Source organism: Mugil cephalus, chromosome 2, assembly GCF_022458985.1.
Source record: "Mugil cephalus isolate CIBA_MC_2020 chromosome 2, CIBA_Mcephalus_1.1, whole genome shotgun sequence".
In the NCBI taxonomy this organism is placed as follows: Eukaryota; Metazoa; Chordata; class Actinopteri; order Mugiliformes; family Mugilidae; genus Mugil; species Mugil cephalus.
The window spans coordinates 24065661-24086733 of record NC_061771.1 but is presented as its reverse complement, the minus strand read 5'-3'; the positions used below and the strand labels follow the sequence as shown (position 1 = coordinate 24086733).

Genomic DNA, 21073 nt, shown 5'->3' with positions numbered 1-21073 from the left:
TTTCCCTAATTGCTCCCAAAAGAGAATTGTAACACAATGTCACATGCAAAGTAGAGTTTATTGATCTGGCCAGAGCTCCAGGACGTGACGTCCGTCTGTGCGCGCGCCAGAGACCCCGAAATGTACTTTAAGATGCTCTTTCGTTCTGTGTCCAGAGGCTCTGCGCTCACTTAGTGCTGCTATTGTATGTATATCTTTCTTCCATTAGTGTGCGTGTCTGCATCTGTGCACACATGATGTGTGTGTGTGTGTGTGTGTGTGTGTGTGTGAGAGAGAGAGTGAGAGAGAAAAAAAGGCCAGCGAGACAGAGAATGGAGGTGTACTGTAATATTATAAGTTGAACCCTGAGGGCAGCTGAGAGCTTTTAGAGAAAGAGCAACAGAGACTGATGACAGAATGGCAGCCAGGCGTGACTGACAGGCAGACAAGGAAATGAAGAGAACAGGAGAAGAGACAGAAATAAAAGAGAGAGAGAGACTGAAGACGGGAGAAGAGAAGACGCTTGCGTACACTCTAAAAAATGACGCGCCGGCTCAACGTAAAAATTTGATGCACCAGTTTCCGTGGACATTTTTCAGTCATTTCAACTTAGCGAGTAACGAGTACATGTGGGGCTGTCACCATATGTTACGATATGTTGTCCCACAAATTATCGACGATAAACGGGATTATTGTCGACATTGTTTTGACATCATTTTTTTCCACTAATGTAATGATAATATGGTATAATAATGCAAGTATATCCGTTCAAAAGCAATAAACTGATAAACTTTCAAATAACTTTTAAATATCCTAAATAAATAAAACAAACTAAATAATAATAAAAATAAAACCGGCTGTCAGTAGAGAGTCATAATGTATGAACCTCGCTCTTTGTTTCGTTTACATTTACTTTGTCGACGAAACAGATTTGTTTGTGTATTAGGTGCACGTGGAAGTCGGTTCAACTGGCTCTACTTCCGAACCGATATGAGAAACTGGTTCGTCCGTGTTGATTCCTTTCGAATCCGAAAAGTTCTCACACTGGAGCTGTGGCTTTTAAAAATCATCCCTTTCATTCGTACAGATTTCTTCTCGCGTTACCTCGCTCTCTGCTCCTCACGAGGCTCACTTTGATGCTAGCGGCCCCAAACCCAAACCCAACCAAAGATAGTGGATGACTGACAGGAGGGTTCGCTCCATTCATTCCTATGGAACCAATGCGCCCAGATGCTCAGATCGATTGTTAGACCTCATGTCATCCAGACTCTTTGGTAGAGAGACGAGGAAAACAAACACAAATCAAATTATGAGTTTCATTTATTGCACCATTCATTGATTTATTGATTATCATGACAGGCCTAACTACATACTACGAGATTTGTCTTGTGTGAGGCCAAGTCAATGACTTTAGTCAAAGCAACACGATTTGCCTCCACCAGCTTAGTTAAGTTAAACAAACTTAACACGGCTCCTGAGCTACTTTATCAGAGAAAGCAGCTTCTAGTTATTCTAACTTTCATTCTACTTCAAACTATTCATGCACATTGTTACCTCATTTCTTTTAGTACAATAACGCATTCATGTAAGTGAGAATAAATTTTAAGCTGTTTTGAATTAAAGCAGAAATATCTGTTGAAAATTCATATACTGTTGAGTTGGGATGACTTTATTTATTTTCATTTAGACCAACGTGTTAAATCATCATATCATTATGACATATAAACACAACAAACAGATTTGTTTGCGCAGAAAAATCCCTAGATTTCGAGTTACACTCACAAACTTATTATTTCTTAGAGTGTAGGGAAAAAACAAATTCCTATGGAGTCAACCCAACATAATAAACTGGGTAATCAGGGATTTCCCTGCGTGATTGTTGTGTCTGTGTGCGCACTTGTGAGCGTAATTACTGGCATCTCTTAGACACCACTTCTGCACGTTAACCCGGGATGAACGTGGGTTTGGGTGTTTTCATCGAGGTAAAAAAACAAAAAAAATAGCTCCTTCGTAATGTGTACCTGTGTGTGTCCTAGTCTAGTTTGTTTGCGCAAGTGATTATTCCCGGCTCGTGTCGGCTTATTTGCGCCCTCGCGTTGCGCGTGTGTTCGCTCGCTCGTACGTGGGCGCTTGTGCGCGCTCGCCACGGGGCAACCTCTTTTTTATTGTCTCCTCTGTAAAGGGGCTCGAATTGAAAGCTTGTGGAAATTATAACCTGGAGTTATGAATGGTGTTTACACTGGAGGGAGAGAGACCTACAGAGAAATTAAGAAGAGGGAGTTGAAAGGGGGGGGGACGAAGAAGAGATATAAATGGGTGATGAGCAGAATAAAAAGCAGCAGCGTAATTCAATAAAAACGAAGTGTGCAGGGGGAATAATGTCATTACCGGAGGTGAGAAATCGCTCAGTTATTTCCTTGCTAGTGAATTGTTTTCTTATTCACGGCTGTGTCGTCTCTCATTCATCTTTAAAATGAGGAACTGGGGAAAAGAATGAGTGAGAAGGAAACATTAAAATGGATAAAAGATTATTGGGAGGAGGAGGAGGAGGAGGAGGAGGGGGGAGGCATGTATGTGAGTGTGCCTGTGAGAGCGAGGTCGACAAAAGAGGACAAAGTACACGTGAAGTGAAAGGCGGAGGTTAAAGGCTGGTTCAGTGTCTTGTTAACCTGCGCGGCGGCCGACAATAGCCCAGTAGGACCCCTGCGCTCCCGAGCCCGTCTCAAGTGCTGCCTGTCAGCATTTAGAGTGCTCTCTTTCTAGTCGGGGAACCCTGCTCCAGCGCCTTCACTGAGGCCTCACCGGGGGCCTCCCAAGACCCCCGCGGTTTAAAAGAAACAATTTCACAACACCAGCCTCTCCAGTCCGCACAATGGCCATAACCGAGCGTGGTTAAAGTTGCACCATCTTCCTCGAGAGCTGCATTCAAACGCTATTCTCGGGAGCTTTTGCACAAGCGTTCATTTTTTTTTTTTTTTGCACTATTTTTAACCACTATACTTTTCCGCAAATCGCTTGTCAATCACGCGCTCAATTAGCCCGCGTGGAGCCACGCTCACATTTCCCGTCAGCTGTTGCGGTTTCTGAAGCCGGACCAGCGGAGGATATTTTCCTGAAATCACTGCACGGTTTTACCGAACTGTGAACCCCCCCCCGTAAACAGTTTGGTATGTCGTTTGCCATTGTGGGTTCTCGGGAAACGTTTAAGCTGCCAGAGTTGGTCATGGGAAACGTTTTCGGACAGAGCTCGCGAGGTTCTCTTTTGTCGACATCGGAAGTCGAACGCCCCGACGTATGATGGATGTTCAAGCGTTTAAACAGTCGCTAGGCAACCCACAACATAAACGTAAATCCCCTTGTTTTGAAAAAGAAAGAAAAAAAGAGTGATTATGTGATGTTCTTCGTTTTTTAGCATTGCACTCTGAATATTGAAAGAGCATACGTGACGAATTTTATGAGCTTTGTCATTTGTTAGAAAATGTTTTCACACATAAAGTTTTTTAATGACCGCCGCAACTCACGGAGACTTCCCCCCGTGAACCGCGCTAAAACCCCGATGCCACGTACGGGTTTCATCTCCGGTCCCTGGTCTGTTTGTAAAAGAAACTCGAACCTCAAATAAAAATGACACGACGGCGGTAAATGGCCTCACGCAACAATGGGGCCGTTAAATGCGAAAAACTAGAAGGGAATCCTTTCCTTTTGTGAAACCCAAGACAGAAAATAACCCATACCACAAAAAAAAAAAAACTCGGACCAAGCAGGAAATCACTATAATTTGTGTGTCTTCATTTGTGTGTGTGTGTGTGTGACAGAGACACAAAGACAGAGAGTGTACGTGTCCTGTCCCCGGCCACCCCAGGACAATAAATTACGGTGGGAAATGTGTGTCTGGAGCATGAAATACTGTACAGTGAGACTATCTGGAAGAAACCACAGTGGCTTGTCCTCTTAAACGACGCCATGTTTGTGTGTGTGTGTGTGTGTGTTTGGTGGTATTTTATTGCCCTGCTTAATGTGGAGGACTTAAAGGAAGCATGCGTGCCCTCTTTGGTATTCACTGAGAGACGGGAGGAGGGAGGAGGGAGGACGGAGGACGGAGGGAGGGGGGTGAGGAAGGAAACAAGGCAGGTGAGAAGTGTCCTTACTTCCTGTTATCTCTGGCTAAGAAAGAAAGAAAGAACGAGCAAAAGGAAGGAGGATTAAGGAGATAGAGGATTATTAAGGAGGAAAGATGGAAATATGAAGGTGCCACGAAAGAAAAAATGAAAAAGTTGTGTGTGTGTGTGTGTGTGTGTGTGTGTGTGTGTGTGTGTGCGGAGGCAGGGGTGAGAGGTGCGTGTCTGTCTTCGCCAGGATTAAGCTTCACCCTTATTACAGCCTCATTACATCAGTCCACTTCTTCCATTACACCGTTACTGGTGTGCACTTGTGCGCTTACACTCTCTCCGCTCGCACACTCGCGCACACATGTACTTGTGCATTTATAAACAGTCGTCGCGTCAGTCAATCTCCAGGAGGTCAGAGCCGGAGTCGTCTTAAATGTTAATCAGTCCGTGTATTGTGTAGTATTGTGTAGTGTGTGCTGCCTGTGTTAGTATTTGTGTGTGTGTGTGTGTGAGAGAGAGAGAGAGACATGTGTGTCACAGCTGTTCAGTGCATTACCAACTAATATGACACTCCTGGTGCACCCACAAACACACACACACACACACACACACACACACACTCACTCACTACTAATCTAATTTGGTTAGCGGTGGTAGCCTCACACAGCGCCCCCTACAACCCAGCTGCTGTCATGAAGCCCCGTCTCGAGTTATTCTCAAACACATTCTCTATATTTGGGACACAAACCTCATTGTGGACGTTTGTAGCGCGAGGAGGGGGTTTCGTGTTTCAAAGAAACAAGGTTCGGGCCTCGGCTGCAGCCCGCGAGCGTCTGAACTCGTTTAGTGGTGATGCTGCTCTAAACGAGCCCTGGCGGGAAGGGATAAACGCGGACAAGCACGGTGTAGGGACAAAGGTTGTCTGGTGTTACTTCCTTGGATGCAGATAAATAAATTACAGAACCCAGTGGCGAACGATAAGGAAGAAAATATTAAGAAGAAAAAGCACAGTTTTGTTTTTTAATATGTGGCTTCTATGTGGCATCATAGTCTGTGCTGTGGTTTAACCTGAGGTGTTTCACAAGGTTTGTTGTGTTGCCACAACTCAATAGTTTAGTTACTTTCTACTGTGTTTCTATTAATGATACAAATGACTGAAATATCAAAAGTATCAATATTTTGATAAAGATCTGAAATCGGAGGTATCGATATTGTACAGTATATATATGTGTGGCATGTTTTTTGTTGTTGTTTGTTCCTCAAAAGTGTCTTATTTGTCTCCATTAAAGAAGTAAACAGAAAAAAATGAAGTATGAAGTTCACTTAATCACCAGTGTTCAAATCTTTAACTAAAATAACTAATAATATTGTGTAAAAAACTAACATTTACCTATAATATAATGTCATACTGAGATGTTTTAGGACATTAGATGATTATAACTAATGTTTACATCCATAAATGAATCACGTTTTATGAAATAATACATTTTCGTTTAAGTAAAATATGCGTTTTAACTGTCACATAAATGTTGTTGAAGTACAATGTTTCTTCTTTAAAGGGAAATTAAAAGTACTTGGAAATGGAAAGTAAAGCCTAAGTAAATGTATTTACCGTTGCTTTCCAGATGTCGGCCAACAACGCGAGCACATTAACGACGTGGATGTCTCTCCTTCATTGTTGCAAAGCACAATGTTAGAGAGCATTTTGGCGCCGTCGTGAGTTTTTTTAGACGTCAGGGTTACACATTAATTTTGTGCAACACGGAATTTGCGCCGCGTAAATGTTTTTCACCCCTTAATGAGCACATAATGATTGAGAAGCGGCTCCTTCAAGGTCCCGTCACGGGTCCTCATCTTTATTGGTGACATTTATATGTGTACACATGTGTATTTGCATGTGTGTGTGTGTGTGTTGTCTGGCTGGTGTCCAGGAGACTTAATGGCCAACACTGTTTGCTTTCATGGTCAGTCTTTCCAACCCGCTGCTCATAGGAATGCAGAACACACACACACACACACACACACACTAGTTTTGCTCACACCAACACATACAATGTTTAGGTAAAACGTAGCACGGAGCCATAAAAAGGCCCAGCGGCCGATCAAGAAAGGAGTCCAGATTATGCATGACTTCTCGTGTTCAATGTTTGTCATGTGGAAATGGACCTCTGCTTTTGTTGGAGGTGTTTGCTCTCTCTCTCTCTCCCTCTCTCTTTTTTTTTCTCCTCCCTTTCACCTCTCACCCCCTTCGCTCTTTGTCGCCCTCGTATCATTCTCAGATATTGTGCTTATTTCGCCGCAGCCCCGCAAAACATAAATTGCTCCTGGGTGCGGCGTCTTTGCCAGTTCCTGCCACATTTTAGCGCCAGGTCTGCAGCCTGTGTGTGTCTGTGTGAGTGTGTGTGTGTGTGTGAGTGCCGAGCGGACAGTGGACAGATGGTGCAGGACAGCTGGTCCAGAGTGACAAGTGTGTGTGACCCAAGCCTCGACGGTGGTGAAAGAAAGAAAGACAACATTGACGGAGAGAAACTATTTGAAGAGGAATATTTCAGCTAGCCAGCGATTGCCAGGAGCTGGCAAACAGAGGAGTGGGGGGGGGGGGATGAGTTCGGGGGCTGGTGGGGGTAGTGGGGTAGCGGGGGGGGTGGTGGGGGTCTGTAGACATCTTGAATAGATTTGGAGCAAGACAGAGAGGAGGAGGTGGAGCGGCGATAAAAGAAAAGCAGAAACTATGCCTTTCTGCCAATTTGTTCTTTTTCTTTTATCTGAATAGCGCTTGGATTTCTTTCCGATGGCCACAAATGTTCTTCCATCTTTTTGTCTTCCCTTCTGGCCTCCCCTCTTCCTCCCCCCCCGGCTCTCTCTCTCCCTCTCCCTCTCCCTCTCCCTCCGATCTAAAAGCATTGTGCAGGTGTCGGGTCAGATACTGTAAACCGCCGCAGCCTCATCACCCTCGCACAGCTGAGCGGCTGACTGATGAATCCTCATTTCCCTAAACAGCCCTGAGTAGACGACTGACAAGAGGTTCATTTTCACACAGAGTTTAAGTGAGAGGCCTCAGGGGAGGAAACACTTTCTGTCTCTAACATACACACAACACACACTCTCTCAGTGCCTGAGGAGAGAAATGTGATCTGCCTCTGCTATTACTAAGCCACAGATGACCACCTCGCTGTTTTGTTATAAACACACCACCCTCCACCGGGTTCGTTGTGCATATTGAACAGAAAGTTTGGACGTACAGATTTTCGCAACCAAATTACAGCGCAGCTGTTGCGACTCGCCGTAACGTCACTCTTATTTGTTTCCGGGAAGACTGAAAGATCGAGCTTATGAAAGAACATAATGTCAGAGACTGGAACTGAAACGACCTTAACGAACGAGGACATCGACAGAGACATGAATATGATTTTTGGGTGAAAGTCTTGCACGTTTCTGACTTCATGCCTCTGTGACGGATCCGGATCTTTCTGTGACTGGAACCTCACCTTTATAAATCCAGGTCCCAGGGTAAAAGCCTGATATGAACACGTGTCATAACAACAACAGCATTAATGGTGGACTGCAGGCTTGTGACGGTGCTGCATCAGATATTGACCTTCGTTTGGTGGCCAGGTCAATATGTGCTGTTTCTTCTCTACTACAATGAGCTAAAAAGGACGACGGCCTGTAATCCAGATGTGTTTCAAGATGATGTGACGGCGTAGGAGATGTTGACATCGCGTTTTATAATTGGTTGGACAACAGGAAGAAGCAGAAGAGAGGTTAGCAGTTAGCAGTTAGCGGTTGTTAGCCGTTTTGTTTTGTCCTTTTATTCTTTGGATAAATTGATAAAAGCCGTATTTTTATTTAGTCCACTTTCAGAATAAAACTTCTTAAATCTTTATCTATCAAATGAAACACGTGTTCTTTAACCACGAATCGATCTCGTAGTCCGCTGCCGCTTCTTCTTCTATGTTTTGAATGAGGTCTCTAGCAGAAACAGCGCCACACACAGGCCCGGGACAGGTACTACAGCCGATCTACAACCAGGTGCGGCAAATGCGACATGTACAGAGAAATTCTTGAAACTACGCCAAGGAAAACCAGAGAAAAAAAAAAGATAGCTTTGCTACATGCTTCTCGTCTCCTTAACGTCATAGTTTTTACCATAAAAGTCCGTCGGCGCCGCTTCTTCTGTGGTTTTTACCTCCGCGGGACACAGACGCACGTAGCCTGCGCTGGTTTATACTTGTGCGCTCGTCTTTCTGGTTCGTTTGGTTCACTTTGTAAAAACGCTGGTCGCCGCTGTGTCTCTTTTGCCATTTGCGTTTCTACTTCCAGCTTCACTTTGAACAGTGGCGACTGAAACTTTCTCTGGAATATTGCAAAAAAATTACGGTAAATTAGAGTCGTACAAATGTTTACACCTTCGAACCTGCTCAGGTAATCTTTTTCTTCAATGTGCTCTACCTTTATTGATCACAAACAATCAGATAGAAAAGTGGAAAAAAAATAAAAGTGGAAACATACACAAAAATAGTAATTTCAGAAAAAACGCAAAAAAAATTACTTAAACTGAAACGATTTAATAAAATAAAGAGACATAAAGAAAAAAACAATATCATAACTGATCATAAAAGATACTGATTATTCACGGGTCCGAACTACAATGATGTGAATTTTTTAATTTGTGATATTTTGAGTACTTTTCTTGTTTGTTTTTTTGTGTTTTAGCTAAAAGACTAAAAGATTGACTGAGTAATCGATAATATATTCTACAGGTTTAGCATTAATGTGCTTTAATTGAACGGCTTCCCGCTTTATCTAATCTACCTGTCCGTCTTATCTATGTGTGCATGAGGGGGATTTATCAGCGTGTCACTTGAAGCTGCTGGGTAAACAAGAAGAAGGAAAGACAAAACCACACACACTACTCAACAAGAAGGCGTGTGTGTGTGTGAAAGTGTGTGTGTGATTGTCTTGTCATGGTTTGTAAACTGTGAATAATGACACCAGGGTGAGTAAGTCATTGCCACTGCAGCCCTCTGCTGTTCCACACACACACACACACACACACACACACACACACACACACACACACACACACACAGACTTCATGCCTCTTTCCACTGATGTGCTACGTAACCCCTCATTCCTGTTGTACAAACACACTCTACCCGACCACAGACCATCACTTCCTAAGCTCAGCTGTCAATCACACCAAACATGTTGTTAGAGGAAAAAAACACTGACCTCCATATTTTATTTTCATGTCTTCCCTGATTTTTATTTGATTTTTCTTTTTTTTTTCCCCCCACATTGACACGTGGTCTGTTAGCCATTTAACGATTTAACGGCACGAATGTAAAGACGGGGCCTGACACGCTCGATCTCGCCGTCTCTCCCTCCTCCAAAAAACCTAAACGCTTTACTCCCGGATCCGACGCTTCTGGTCGTCTTAACCGAGCCGGGCTGCTCGGGTGACAGACGAGCGGCGCGAATGAATGATTGATGCGTGAAAAGAGTGATGCAATGATTGAGCGATCAGGAGAGCGGCGCCCGCGAGTGATGGATGAAGCGAAATGTGTGGGAGAAAAATAGATGGAAAAGCTGAGTCTGAAAATGACAAAGGATCGTTGGGCGCCAGATTGATACATTATCTGCTAGTGAGAGTTTTTTTTTCTTTTTTTTTTTTTTCCTGTCAGGCGCTGAGGTTTTAAATGGAAAGGAGGCAGACGAGAAGGGAGGTGGCTGCTTGCTGCCTCAGCTTATTGGGTCATGGAGTTTGTGGCAGATCAGGTCAAAGACGTGGGTGAAAGAATTTCTGACCTGGCACTGGATACGCAGACGGAGACGCACATAACGCGCAAATAGACCCAGACATGTGCACATGTCATGTGCTGTCATTTTCTATTTATCTTTCCTATTTATTTTTGTATGGTAAAGTGAGAGGCAAAACAGGAAAAGGATATGATGTCACTCACCGAGAGTTTGCGGCGACCGAGCGGTCTGGCAACGCGTCCCGTGGTGGTCATTTTAGCTGTGGTGTGTGTGTGTGTGTGTGTGTGTGTGTCCACATCTAGTGTGTGTTTTGGACGCTCTTCCAGGCAAAGGCTGCAATAAATTTGGTCATAGTGCTGAGCTGGTTTTAAAATTCACACACGGAGAGACACGCATGTACAGGAACACACACACACACACACAGCCGGTCTGTCATAGGCGGAGTGTAGGTGTTAGAGCCGGGGTTATTGACTCGTAGAGACGGGAGACAGCAGCGAGGAGCGAGTGAACACACTGCTATCGGAATACGATTAATACTGTCTGCCTGATGGATTAGACTCATTATACAGGGAGCAGGGCAAAGGAGGGTGATGGAGGGGGGGTGGGTGGGTGGGTGTGGGGTGAGAGAAAGACAGAGAAAGTGGAAGGAATAGAAGGGAAGAGAAGGAAGGAAAGACCTAAAAGAAAACTGATAAAAAAAAACACGGATTAAAGACTCTGAGGGAGATAGATGTTAGCAAAGAAGTTAAACGTGGAGAAAAGTGTGAACCGGAGGGAATTGACCGAGAGGCGACAGGCATCATTGGAAATCTTTACACTGAGAGGAAAAAAAAAAAAAGTAATATCATACTTTCTTCTATGTCTGACCAGCACCACACCAAAGAGCATCAAGAAAGGGAGAACGGTTACGCAGTCCGTTGACTATCAGGGCGCTCAAGCTGCGCTGTGCATAATAGGTTCTATGGGAGATTTATCAAAATTATGAAGCAACATGAGAAGCTGTGGCAGTTTTTCTTTTTTTTTTCCTTCAGACGTTCTTGCAGAAGAATGCAGGTTCGTCTGCAGGCTTCCTGCCCTGCAGATCGTGCATGATTACATCCACTGAATTTGCCGCCGCGTCTTCATCCTGTGACGCATTCGTGTGCATGTTTTCCGTTGCAGTGTCCTCCGTTAGCCCCAGAATGAACACAGGTGGGCGGGAGGTCGTACCTGGAGAAGCGTGCGGTCGACCTAGATCAGTTCAAGTTTAAATCTAATTTATAACAGGCCCCGGCCAGATTGCGTCTGTGTGCTGCGACTGCTGCCTTCAATTTTATTGCCCTCCCTTTGCAAAAGTCTATCATTACATATTTGCAGAATTACACCAAGCATATTTTTTCTAGCATGTAAGCCGGACGAGCACAGGTGCACAGCGAGGAGCTGGCTTTCTGTCGAGGCAGCTTTAAATCTAAATACCATCATCAGATGGCCTCAATTACTAAGTGCTTCTTTGCTCTCCTCATATGCAATTACTGTATTACTGCAAACCACTGTCTATTCCTCCTCAGCGTGTGTGTGTGTGTGTGTGCGCGTGTGTGTGTGTAACAGATGTATTTCTCACTTGTCTATAATTACACGTGTAAACATTTCTAATGATGTCATGGTCTCAGACCGCTGACTAATCCGTTCCTGCACTGGAAAGCAACGTAATCAGTCTGGCTTCGTGCGTGTGCGCGCACACACCAGAAAACAGGGGGGGGATCTTTACCTTTTTTCAGATTCGTCGATTTGTCGTCCAACATTTGGAGACGGGCGAGAGATGAGAAATGTCTGCCCGGCGCGTTGTTTCCTCAGCAACAAGACGCCCGCGTTACAAGTTTGGCGAGCGGCTCGCAGCTGGCTTTGTTAAGGGGGGGGGTTCACCGCAAAACGATTGGTAGCCGAATAAAAAAGTGCAGGAGCTATTTATGTAGGAAATCAGTAGGCAGCGTGCGGCATTGCTACCAAGAAATCAGCTTGGCTCTCCTCTCTGTATTCAAAGTATAAAGGCGGAAACGTTGCAAAATAAAAAAGCCCTCAGAAAATCAGCAGGAAAAAATAACACAGCTGTAACCGCGAGAGCTTTTGTAAACGGAGCACTTTGTAACGTAAGAAACTCAATGAGGCAACACACACACAGACACACACACACAAACATGCGCACCTTTTTATATTTTTTGAAAAACTGCCACCCCGCCCGGCCTGCCCAGACAAGGCGCAACCCCCGCACACACACACACACGGGGGGGGGGGGGGGACATCCACTCCGTCAAATCAAACGTCCCCTAGGTGTCCAACACCCGGGGCCCGGTAGCCATGGCAACCGCCTCACCTGGCATTTAAAGTATGTGTGCGAGGCGTGATGGCGAATGAGGGGAACGGACAATGAGACGGGGGAGAGACGGAGGAGAGGGCGGACGGACGACTGCAAGATCTGTCATTCAAGAGCAGAGTCAATATTAGTTTAGAAGAGAGGAGGCTGAAGTGGGAGGCTGGGAGAGGAGGCGGTCCGCGTGTGGGAGGGTCCGTGGGATAACTTCACAATAACCGTGGTTATTGAAAAAAAAGTAAGAATATATATATATGTTTTTTTTTAATCATGCTCTGTTTTAAAATGTTCTTAAAGTAAAACACCGACCACACACACACACACATGGCTCCACATTCCCAGGTGCCAGTGTGTTCAATAATCCTCCCCATTGTCTCCAGAAAGCCTCCTCTCCTCCCTCTCCTTTCTCCCCTCTTTTCTTCGGGAGTCTTTCTCCTCCTAATTGCTCACAGAAGTGTGATCTTTGGGGGTCTACTAATGGCATTGCTTTCTGAATTAGCTGGAGGATACGCACCCACACGCACACACACGGACAGAAACACACACAGATAGAAACACACACAGCCATAAATACCCCTCTACCACGACCGAACCTCAACCACGTTCTCCCAAAGTGTCTTATCTCCTGCCGTTTCCTCGCTCCGTCCCGTCGCCTTCCTCACTTTCTCCTCCTCGTTTCTCGGACCCCTTCCAGCTCCGTCTTTGCCCATTCACACATTCTTATACTTAATAGGATTAAGGTCTCCGAAAGGGATTTGAACAAGATGATTAGTTTACTGCTCTGCCAACCTCCGACTCATACTCTCTGCCACACATGCACGCTCTCCTCCCCTCCACTGGACCCCCCCCCCCCCCCCACTCCAGTTTGCTGTAGCTGGGAAGAATCTTCTGGCGGTGGGTCACGTACAAAAGAGATTCAGAAACTGTGTAACAGAGGGTAAGAATGTGTGTGTGTGTGTGTGTGTGTGTGGGACGAGGGGAGAGAGGATGAGGATGAGGGCCGCATGTGTGAGAATTGAGTGCTGCTCTTTCATGCCCAGGTCTTCTTAAACACGGAGGGTGTCAAAAGCCCCTCTCGCGCTGAAAAGACCCTTTAGAAAAGCAGCGCTAAGCGCTTAACACTGGAGACCTGACTCTGTCACGCACGCACACATGCACAGGCACACACACACACACACACACACACTGGGCCACCAGAGGTGAGAACAAAAAAAAAAAAGTGGACTAAGAGGAAGGTCAGGAGATGTTAAAAACACGACGGTTGTAAATTTTAAATCTGTCGAGACGACGCGATATCTGTGCAAAACTCCAGCGTCTGGTTGAGTCCGAACCCGACCTGTCAAACCATCCCTCCTCCTCCTCCTCCTCCTCCTCCTCCTCCTCCTCTTCCTCCTGCCCTCCGTTATCGCATGTGCATTTTCAATCACACATTTTTTTTTCTGTCCGACACATGAGAGCGAAAAAACACGTCCCAGAGCTCAGATCCTCTGAAGAATGTGGAAAATCACCCATAAATAATGCAAAGCGGCCCACGCTCCATACTGCTGCGTCCATACCGTCGTTTAAAATGAGCAACCGCAAAAAAAGTTGGCTCCTCGGCTGCTCGCTGCGAAAAAAAAAAAAAAAAAAAAAAAAACGGTCCCGGCCACAGGATATTTCATTGTTTTCAAAAAAGCTCAAATGTTCCCGTCCAGTCCAGAAGTTGAGGCCAGCGTTTTTTTTTTTTTTAGATTTATCTGCTCTGGAGAGCATTGTCAAACAGGCCGTTTAGCGCGGATGGAGGAGCGAAAAACAGGGAGACGGTTCTGTTTTTCCTCGTGTTTATTCTGCTGAAGGTGGACGTCGGTGAAAACAGGTCATATGAGGAAGAGGGGGCTCAAAAGTTTAACTGGAATGTTAGAGTTGGCAGTGGAGGGGGGGGTGGAGGGGGGGGCATGTACAGTGTATCAGCAGTGTGTGTTTTCCTCCTTCACTTCACCACGGACGCTCTGTCTCTCTCGGCCGACAGTTTTTAGCAGCCGTGCGTCTGGATTCGGTGGATGATGTGCGCGTTTGTGTCTCCCCCCCTTTCAGAAGGCTCCTAACTCAGCAGCATGATATAGTTCCTGTGTGGGTCTAATACCTCCGGCCCCCGTCAAAGGAAAACACACACACACACCGGCGCACACACACACACACTGAATGTTGACTGGGGCTCAGCAGGAGCCTCTTTTAATGAAGCTAACCTCCCGGTTTAGGCTGAGGGGCAGAGGTGAGGGGGTTAAACCTTGTGGGAAGTCCAAAAACAAGAGGGTAGCGGAGAGAGGAGGAAACGAGAAGAATGGAAAGGAAGACGTTGAAGGAGACGGCGCTATAGAATTAAACGGAGGGGCAGAGCGTTCGCTCGGTGATTGCTGGAGAGATGAAACTGAATAAGGGCGCTCCGGTGCCAAACTGAGGAAGCAAATCCGCTCCTAAGTCCCGGTGAAGTCAATTTCCTAGTTGGGGTAAAACTTGCTATTCACTCCGCCTCACACTCTCTCTGGTGGTCTGAGTGATGAATGGGGGTTTAGAGTGGCCTTCAGCGCTTCCCTGAGAGCCCCCGCGTCCTCCCGAACTGACGCTCACATGTACGGCATGTGCATACATTACGTTTTGTGTGAGCGAGTCATGTGTGTGTGGGTGCTGTCGTAGATCACGAGGACGGAAAACTTGCGACAAAAATCAATTTTCAATCATCTCTGTGCCTCATAAGATAAATGCATATGTCAAACACACATACACACACACACACATTTGGTTTAGCGACATTAGCCGTGCATTTGGTCAGGTTTGTGTACATCCCAAAACAAAAACACACCACAGCTCCTGAGCTGTTCCCCTATGAGACGTCAACAAGTTTCTGCAGGTTGATGTAGTGCGAGGACGCGGGGGGAGGCGAGGGGGGGGGCGGGGTGGATTTAGGATCCCTCTCCGAGAGTTTATTTGGTTTCAGAGTTCTAGCGGTTAAAGGAGCGCGGCTGTTTTCCAAACCCCCATGGTCCTGTGAAAACAGTATCAGGATACACTCGGTTTGATTCGAGCCAGCCACTTTTTCGTACGTGTGCGCGCGCGTGTGTTTTGCGTTGTGAGCGTGTAAAACAGCGAAAAGGTAAAATACAAACCCGTGAACTCCCAGGATCACGTTGATTGATCTCGACATCGGAGAACACCGTGGACGTGCATGTGCAAGCTCACACACACACACACACACACACACGTGAATGTCTCAAGTGCAGATACTCGGACGTCAAATGATGATGTTACGTTTTACTTTTGTTGATGAACTGAGGGGAACGAACACATTTACTGAGGTTGCAATTAATAATTGACGTTTAATCACAATTTACCAGAACTTTGTCCGTTTTATCTGCCGATTACTGCTTTAAAAAGGGGGTAAAAACAGAACATGCTGTTTGATTTTACCATAACTGTGTTATAAAGAAGCCCAGATGTGACCTGAGCTGCAACATTTTCTATCCATAATATTTCTCCTCTTCAATAAAAGCACATAGACACAGCTACTTCTTCTGCTAACATCTGTCCCTTTGCTAATAAGCTACAGTTACCGGAGATGGTTTTTTGTTTACATTTTGCCTTTGAGCCCCTGCGGTCTCAGCTGTCAGTCAAAAGCTCTCAGCGGCCAAACCCACCCGCGGGCTCCGAGGCTAAAGGAGCAATCAGTTTTTTGTCATTTGGTTTCGACGTCTTCGGCTGCAAAGAACAAGGCTGTCGTGATTTTGCACCTCTTACCGTTAAAAATTCCCACCTCGGATGCGGGTTTTTCGAGGCGGCAGGTGGAGATGGACGATACCTGCAGAGCCGATCATGCGACCGCAGCGGCAGGAATGCGAGGAATGCGTCCGGGCTTTAGCTTCTAGCCGATTAGCATGGGTGGAGGTCAGAGCGTCACAGTCGGGGTCAAGAGCTGGAAGGTCGGCGGTGAGAGGTCGGATGGTCTGTCTGGAACCCGGGTCTGTGCTGAAACATACACACAGATCCTTGTTGTGAAGAAGTCTCGGCTTAAACCGACGGTGAAGTTTGATGTTCAGTCGTTTAATTTTACACCCTCTAATACGCCGTGGACGCTTTACATTGTTTATTTATAGCCGCACATGTGCACACGTGTGATTAACACCTCTGTATCGCGTAACTATTTATGTGTACATTCTTCAGCACCTGTGTGTGTGTCCTTCACTAAACTAAGTTGCTATACCAACCGCTGAGAGCACGCATCTCACTTGGCAGGAGGCAGCGTAGTAGATTTAGTCTCTGAGACAACTGTTGATACGGTTTGTGCATATTTATACTCCTGCGCGTGTGTGCGCCGCGGGATCATGCGTTAGCACACGCGCGTGGGTGCATGACGGACGCATGTGTCGCCGACCTCTTTTCTTTTTTTTTTGTCCGTTTGCTGCGTAGCGAGCGGCAGCTTAGTTAAAGTGGCTGAAAATGAAATCTCTGTAAACCCCAACGCTGATACTCGTGCACACACACACACACACATCCATCACTCACTCCTTAAAAGCAGAGGAGGAGGAGGAGGAGGAGGAGGAGGAGGTGGTGGGCGGCGAGGTGGAGATGAGTGGGAGTGATGAGGAGAGGAGAGGAGAACTCTGAGGGACACTACTGCCCCCTACAGGGTGCGTTTAATGCCTTTTACCTGACTTGTATGGATGTTCAGAGCGGACAATTGAATTGCGCCCGGCTCCAGATGCATGGACACTTGTCAGAGGAAGCGTTTTTTTCTTTTTTTTTCTTTTTTTGTGTGTGTGTGTGTCACTGAGAGATGAACACAGACAGCTGATTGTATTTCGCTGAAGGAGAGTGCTCTCTGTGCAAGGAACTCAATTTTGCTGATGATCTTTCAGGCTCCGCCGTCCCACTCCCCGCCCGCATTTTGGTGATTGCATCAAGTACTTGTGCTGCAGAGCAAGTGTCTCTGTGACAGCTCGGCTTAACTCTGTGCCACCTTGTCTCCCCCTCTGTCTTCTCCACTCTTCCCTTTCACTTTTGTGCAGGGATCTCAGCGAGAACCAGATCCAAGGGGTTCCAAGGAAAGCCTTCAGGGGAGCGGTGGAAATCAAAAATCTGTAAGTGGTACTTTTTTTTTTTTTTACCCCCCCTCCCTTTTGCACGTATGTGTGAGACGTGTGCGCTCATCTGTCACCTGCTTTGCTTTCCAACGTGCTGCAAATGTGCCCGACACCCATGCGCCTGTGCATCAATATTTCATTGTGTTAAATGTCATGTGCCTCCTGCTTGCTGTATTGACTGGCACCGCTGCTCGTTAACAGCTGTGTGTGTGTGTGTGTGTGTGTGTCACATCACTGGCATTTTCCTGTTTCCTCTGTTTGTTCTGCCTCACTAATAGTTGTTGTAATTGTTGGTAATTTCTCAGGTCGAGTAATTTCCCAGCAGTAATTCTATAAATATGGATTTTTCAACAATTTCACTGCTTTGCTTCCTGTTTTTTTTTCACTTCACATAATTTGTTTTAAATGTTTTGCAATTATTGTAAAAGGACACAGCAATCTCTCTCTCTCTCTCTCTCACACACACACTCTCTTTGGATGTGTGTGTGTGTGTGTGCATTTGCGTGCATTAGGACGACAGCACATGATTTACTGTCCTTATGTCTTAATTAAATTGTTTCTGCAAAGTGATTCTCAGAAAAGGGGGGAGGCGGAGACGGGGAAAAGAAGTAAGCAGCCGCGCATACAAATTAGACGTCAGATAGAAGGGAGCGGGAAGAAGGGGATGGACGCGCACGCAGATAAAAAAAAAAAAAAAAAAAAGAAATGTTTCGAAACGCATCCGCGAAAGAACAAAGAGCCCAGGAGACAGAACCAAAGAAGGAGAAAGTGTGTGAGCACGAGGGAGGCAGGGAGGCGCAGCGTCGTCTGCGGCTGCCGGGCTGACATGACCGGCTTCAACTTCACCTGAAGGTTTTTTTTTTTTTTTTACATCTTCGGCTTCATTTGTTTCCTGTCTTCCTCTTTGTGTGCATGCATGCAGCCAGCTGGACTACAACCACATCAGCTGCATTGAAGACGGAGCTTTCCGAGCGTTGCGTGACCTGGAAGTTCTGTGAGTATTCAGTGTATTCAGGTTGGGTGAATGAGGAAGTGAGATGTAGAACGCGTTATAGCCCCATTGAGCCTTAAAAGACACAATTGCTTTCTAACAAAAAAATAAAACAGGTTTTCAGATATGTGGCTAATGCATAAATAAGGTCAGAATCCGTTTTGTTGAGTATTAATCTTAATTATATTGTGAGGCAAACTGCTTTATGTTTAACATTGAGCAGCAGTCAGTCACAATTATACACAGACATCAACATAACACACCAACAAAATCAACATAAGTAAGAGCAGAGGTAGAAGCAGTGCAAACAGAAGGCTGGTAATATGTGTGTTGGTGTGTATTATTGGTACGGTTCATTTTAAGCTGCATTAAAAGCCAAGTCCGAGTCAACTTACTCGCTGATTTGCGCTGAGCTGACACCGAATATTTTTTTTTTTTACAGACATTCTCACATACCTGCCTCCAGTCTTATTCCTGCCTGGATGCTGAAGAGCGCGCATTTATCCTGTTGTTTTAATGGTCCGGGGGAAGATAAAGGGATTATGTTTTAAGGTCACGCCTAAAAATAGCAAGACAGGAGGCTCGGTTGGTTTTAATTAAAAGTGAGATTGGACAGGGGCGCTAGTTAGCGCGTAGCTTGTTAACAAAGCGCTGCTCTAAAAAGCGTTCATGTAGCAGGAGTTTCCTCCTCAGCGGAGTTAAAAATAACCGTTTTTCGTTCGCTGTATTGACTCAGTTTTTTGTTTTTTCCGCTGCACTGTGCCGCGGCGCCAGAATTTTTCACGTTTGTGTCTGTGTTGTGTGTTCTGCCCTTTTCACCCCAGCACCCTGAACAATAACAACATCAGTCGACTGTCCGTGGCCAGTTTCAACCACATGCCAAAGCTCAGGACCTTGTAAGTAGCGCTGCTCTATTTGGCCCGAGGGGGGGGAGGATTGATTGATTGATCTGTACCTGCAACTCTCGTTCTCCCGTTCTCGTTGTCTCTCGTGTCATCGAATCTCTTATTTCTCCTCTCCCTCCCTCTCTCCACCTGTTCTCACCACTTGTCCTCCCACCCACCCTTCTCCTCCTCCTTCCCATCCATCCCCTCCCTCCCTCCCTCCCATCCGGCACAGCCGCCTGCACTCCAACAACCTGCAGTGTGACTGCCACGTAGCCTGGCTGTCAGAGTGGCTGCGGCAGCGCCCCCGCCTGGGTCTCTACACACAGTGCATGGCCCCTCCACACTTGAGGGGGCACAACGTGGCGGAGGTGCAGAAGAAGGAGTTTGCGTGCACAGGTAGGTTTGAGGTCCGCCGTTCGCTTCCCCCTTCATCTTCTGCGTCTTCTCGTGCGCTTCCTCTTTTGGCAAAGCAAAAAAAAAACCCCGTCCCTCGCTTAAGCTCGTTTGCCTTTTTTTCTCCTCATTGTCTTTTGCTCACGCTTTTCAAGACTGGGACGAGGGTAAGTATTCATCTCCCGTTGCATGGCCTGGCTCGGGCGTCCACACGCTGCACTTCCGCTGTGAACGGACAAGGTCACACTTAAGGACGGCGCTCGCTGCTGTTTCACTTTAGATTTTCTTCTCCACTGAAGTCTGTGACCTTCAACATCATTTGCCATTCGGGGTTTAACGCCGAGCGTAATCTGTTATTATAATATTGGCCCTCTGTCTCTGTGTAGGTCACCAGTCGTCATCATCTTCCTCCTGCAGTGTGTTACAGTGCCCAGAGTCCTGCACCTGCAGTAACAACATTGTGGACTGCAGAGGGAAGGGTCTGACGGAAATACCCACCAACCTGCCCGAAACCATTACCGAGATGTAAGACACGCAACACACAGCTGCACACGTGCCGTTTACGCAAAGCCGGCGCACGAAAAACCCCCGCGCTCGCCACGAGGGGCGGTGATATTTCTCTTGCTCTTTCCCTTCTTTGTCTCATTCCACCTTTCTGTTTCACTACTTCTCTTTCTGTGTGGTGAAATAAAACCACACGTCTGTGAAATGAGAAAGCCCGGTCATGCAGTTCTTTGCTTAAGAAAATAATAGAGGAACAAGGGAGGAACGACCGAAAGGATTAATCTGGGGGGGACGAGACAGATCCTGTTGCTATCTAGAAGTAGGAAGGTACGAGCCGGCAGATTTAAAGTAGCAAAGCATCAGAACGAGCAGATCTGAGTGATGAGTCAGACTAAAGTGGCAAAAATGAACTTTGAACGAGGCCACTCTGGGGCTAGACCCGGATTAGACTTGACTTGGGATCAAAGTTCTGTTGGTCCTATATTAGCATCACGAATATTTAGGTGAGGGAAGGATTTCATACACATTTGTGACATAACTTGGCGACATAACTTGGACTTGTCTCCACTGACTTTGATTCTTGACCCAAGACGTTCGGACAAAACATTCAAACTTGACTTTTGTCTGACTAGAAATGTGCCTTGACTTGTATTTGTCTCAGCTTAAACTAGGTCTAGACTTAGACTACTCTTGACTGAATTTAATTGACTTGATTTGAAAGACCTTGATTGATAAACCTTTACGACATAGGCCTTGGACATGGGGTCCGCGACCCCTAGGGACTCCGCAAGGTACTGCAGGGGGGTCGCAAAATCTTTGGTTGACTTCATGACATTTTTCATATATATATATTTAATTTTTACCCACAATTTTCCCTGAAAATTTCTTTAAATACACACTAACATGAATCCGAGAGATAAATGGAGGCAGAAGACGTTATCTGTCAGCCATCACATCACTCATCCAGTGATGCAGGAACACCACAC

General features: G+C 46.0%; 1 protein-coding gene across 15 annotated transcripts in view; it reads left to right on the top strand.

Annotated features, from left to right (window-relative positions):
* slit2 (slit homolog 2 (Drosophila)) overlaps nt 1–21073 on the top strand; it is an 84692-nt gene that overhangs the window by 33671 nt on the left and 29948 nt on the right. For 12 of the 15 annotated variants that reach the window (XM_047578479.1, XM_047578484.1, XM_047578481.1 and 9 more), the window contains 6 exons: nt 17238–17309; nt 18235–18306; nt 19128–19199; nt 19423–19586; nt 19739–19750; nt 19970–20108. In XM_047578479.1, coding sequence (XP_047434435.1) covers nt 17238–17309; nt 18235–18306; nt 19128–19199; nt 19423–19586; nt 19739–19750; nt 19970–20108 — 531 coding nt within the window. The remainder of the gene's footprint in view (nt 1–17237; nt 17310–18234; nt 18307–19127; nt 19200–19422; nt 19587–19738; nt 19751–19969; nt 20109–21073) is intronic. The other 3 variants (XM_047578480.1, XM_047578490.1, XM_047578492.1) reach the window with 1 other exon arrangement.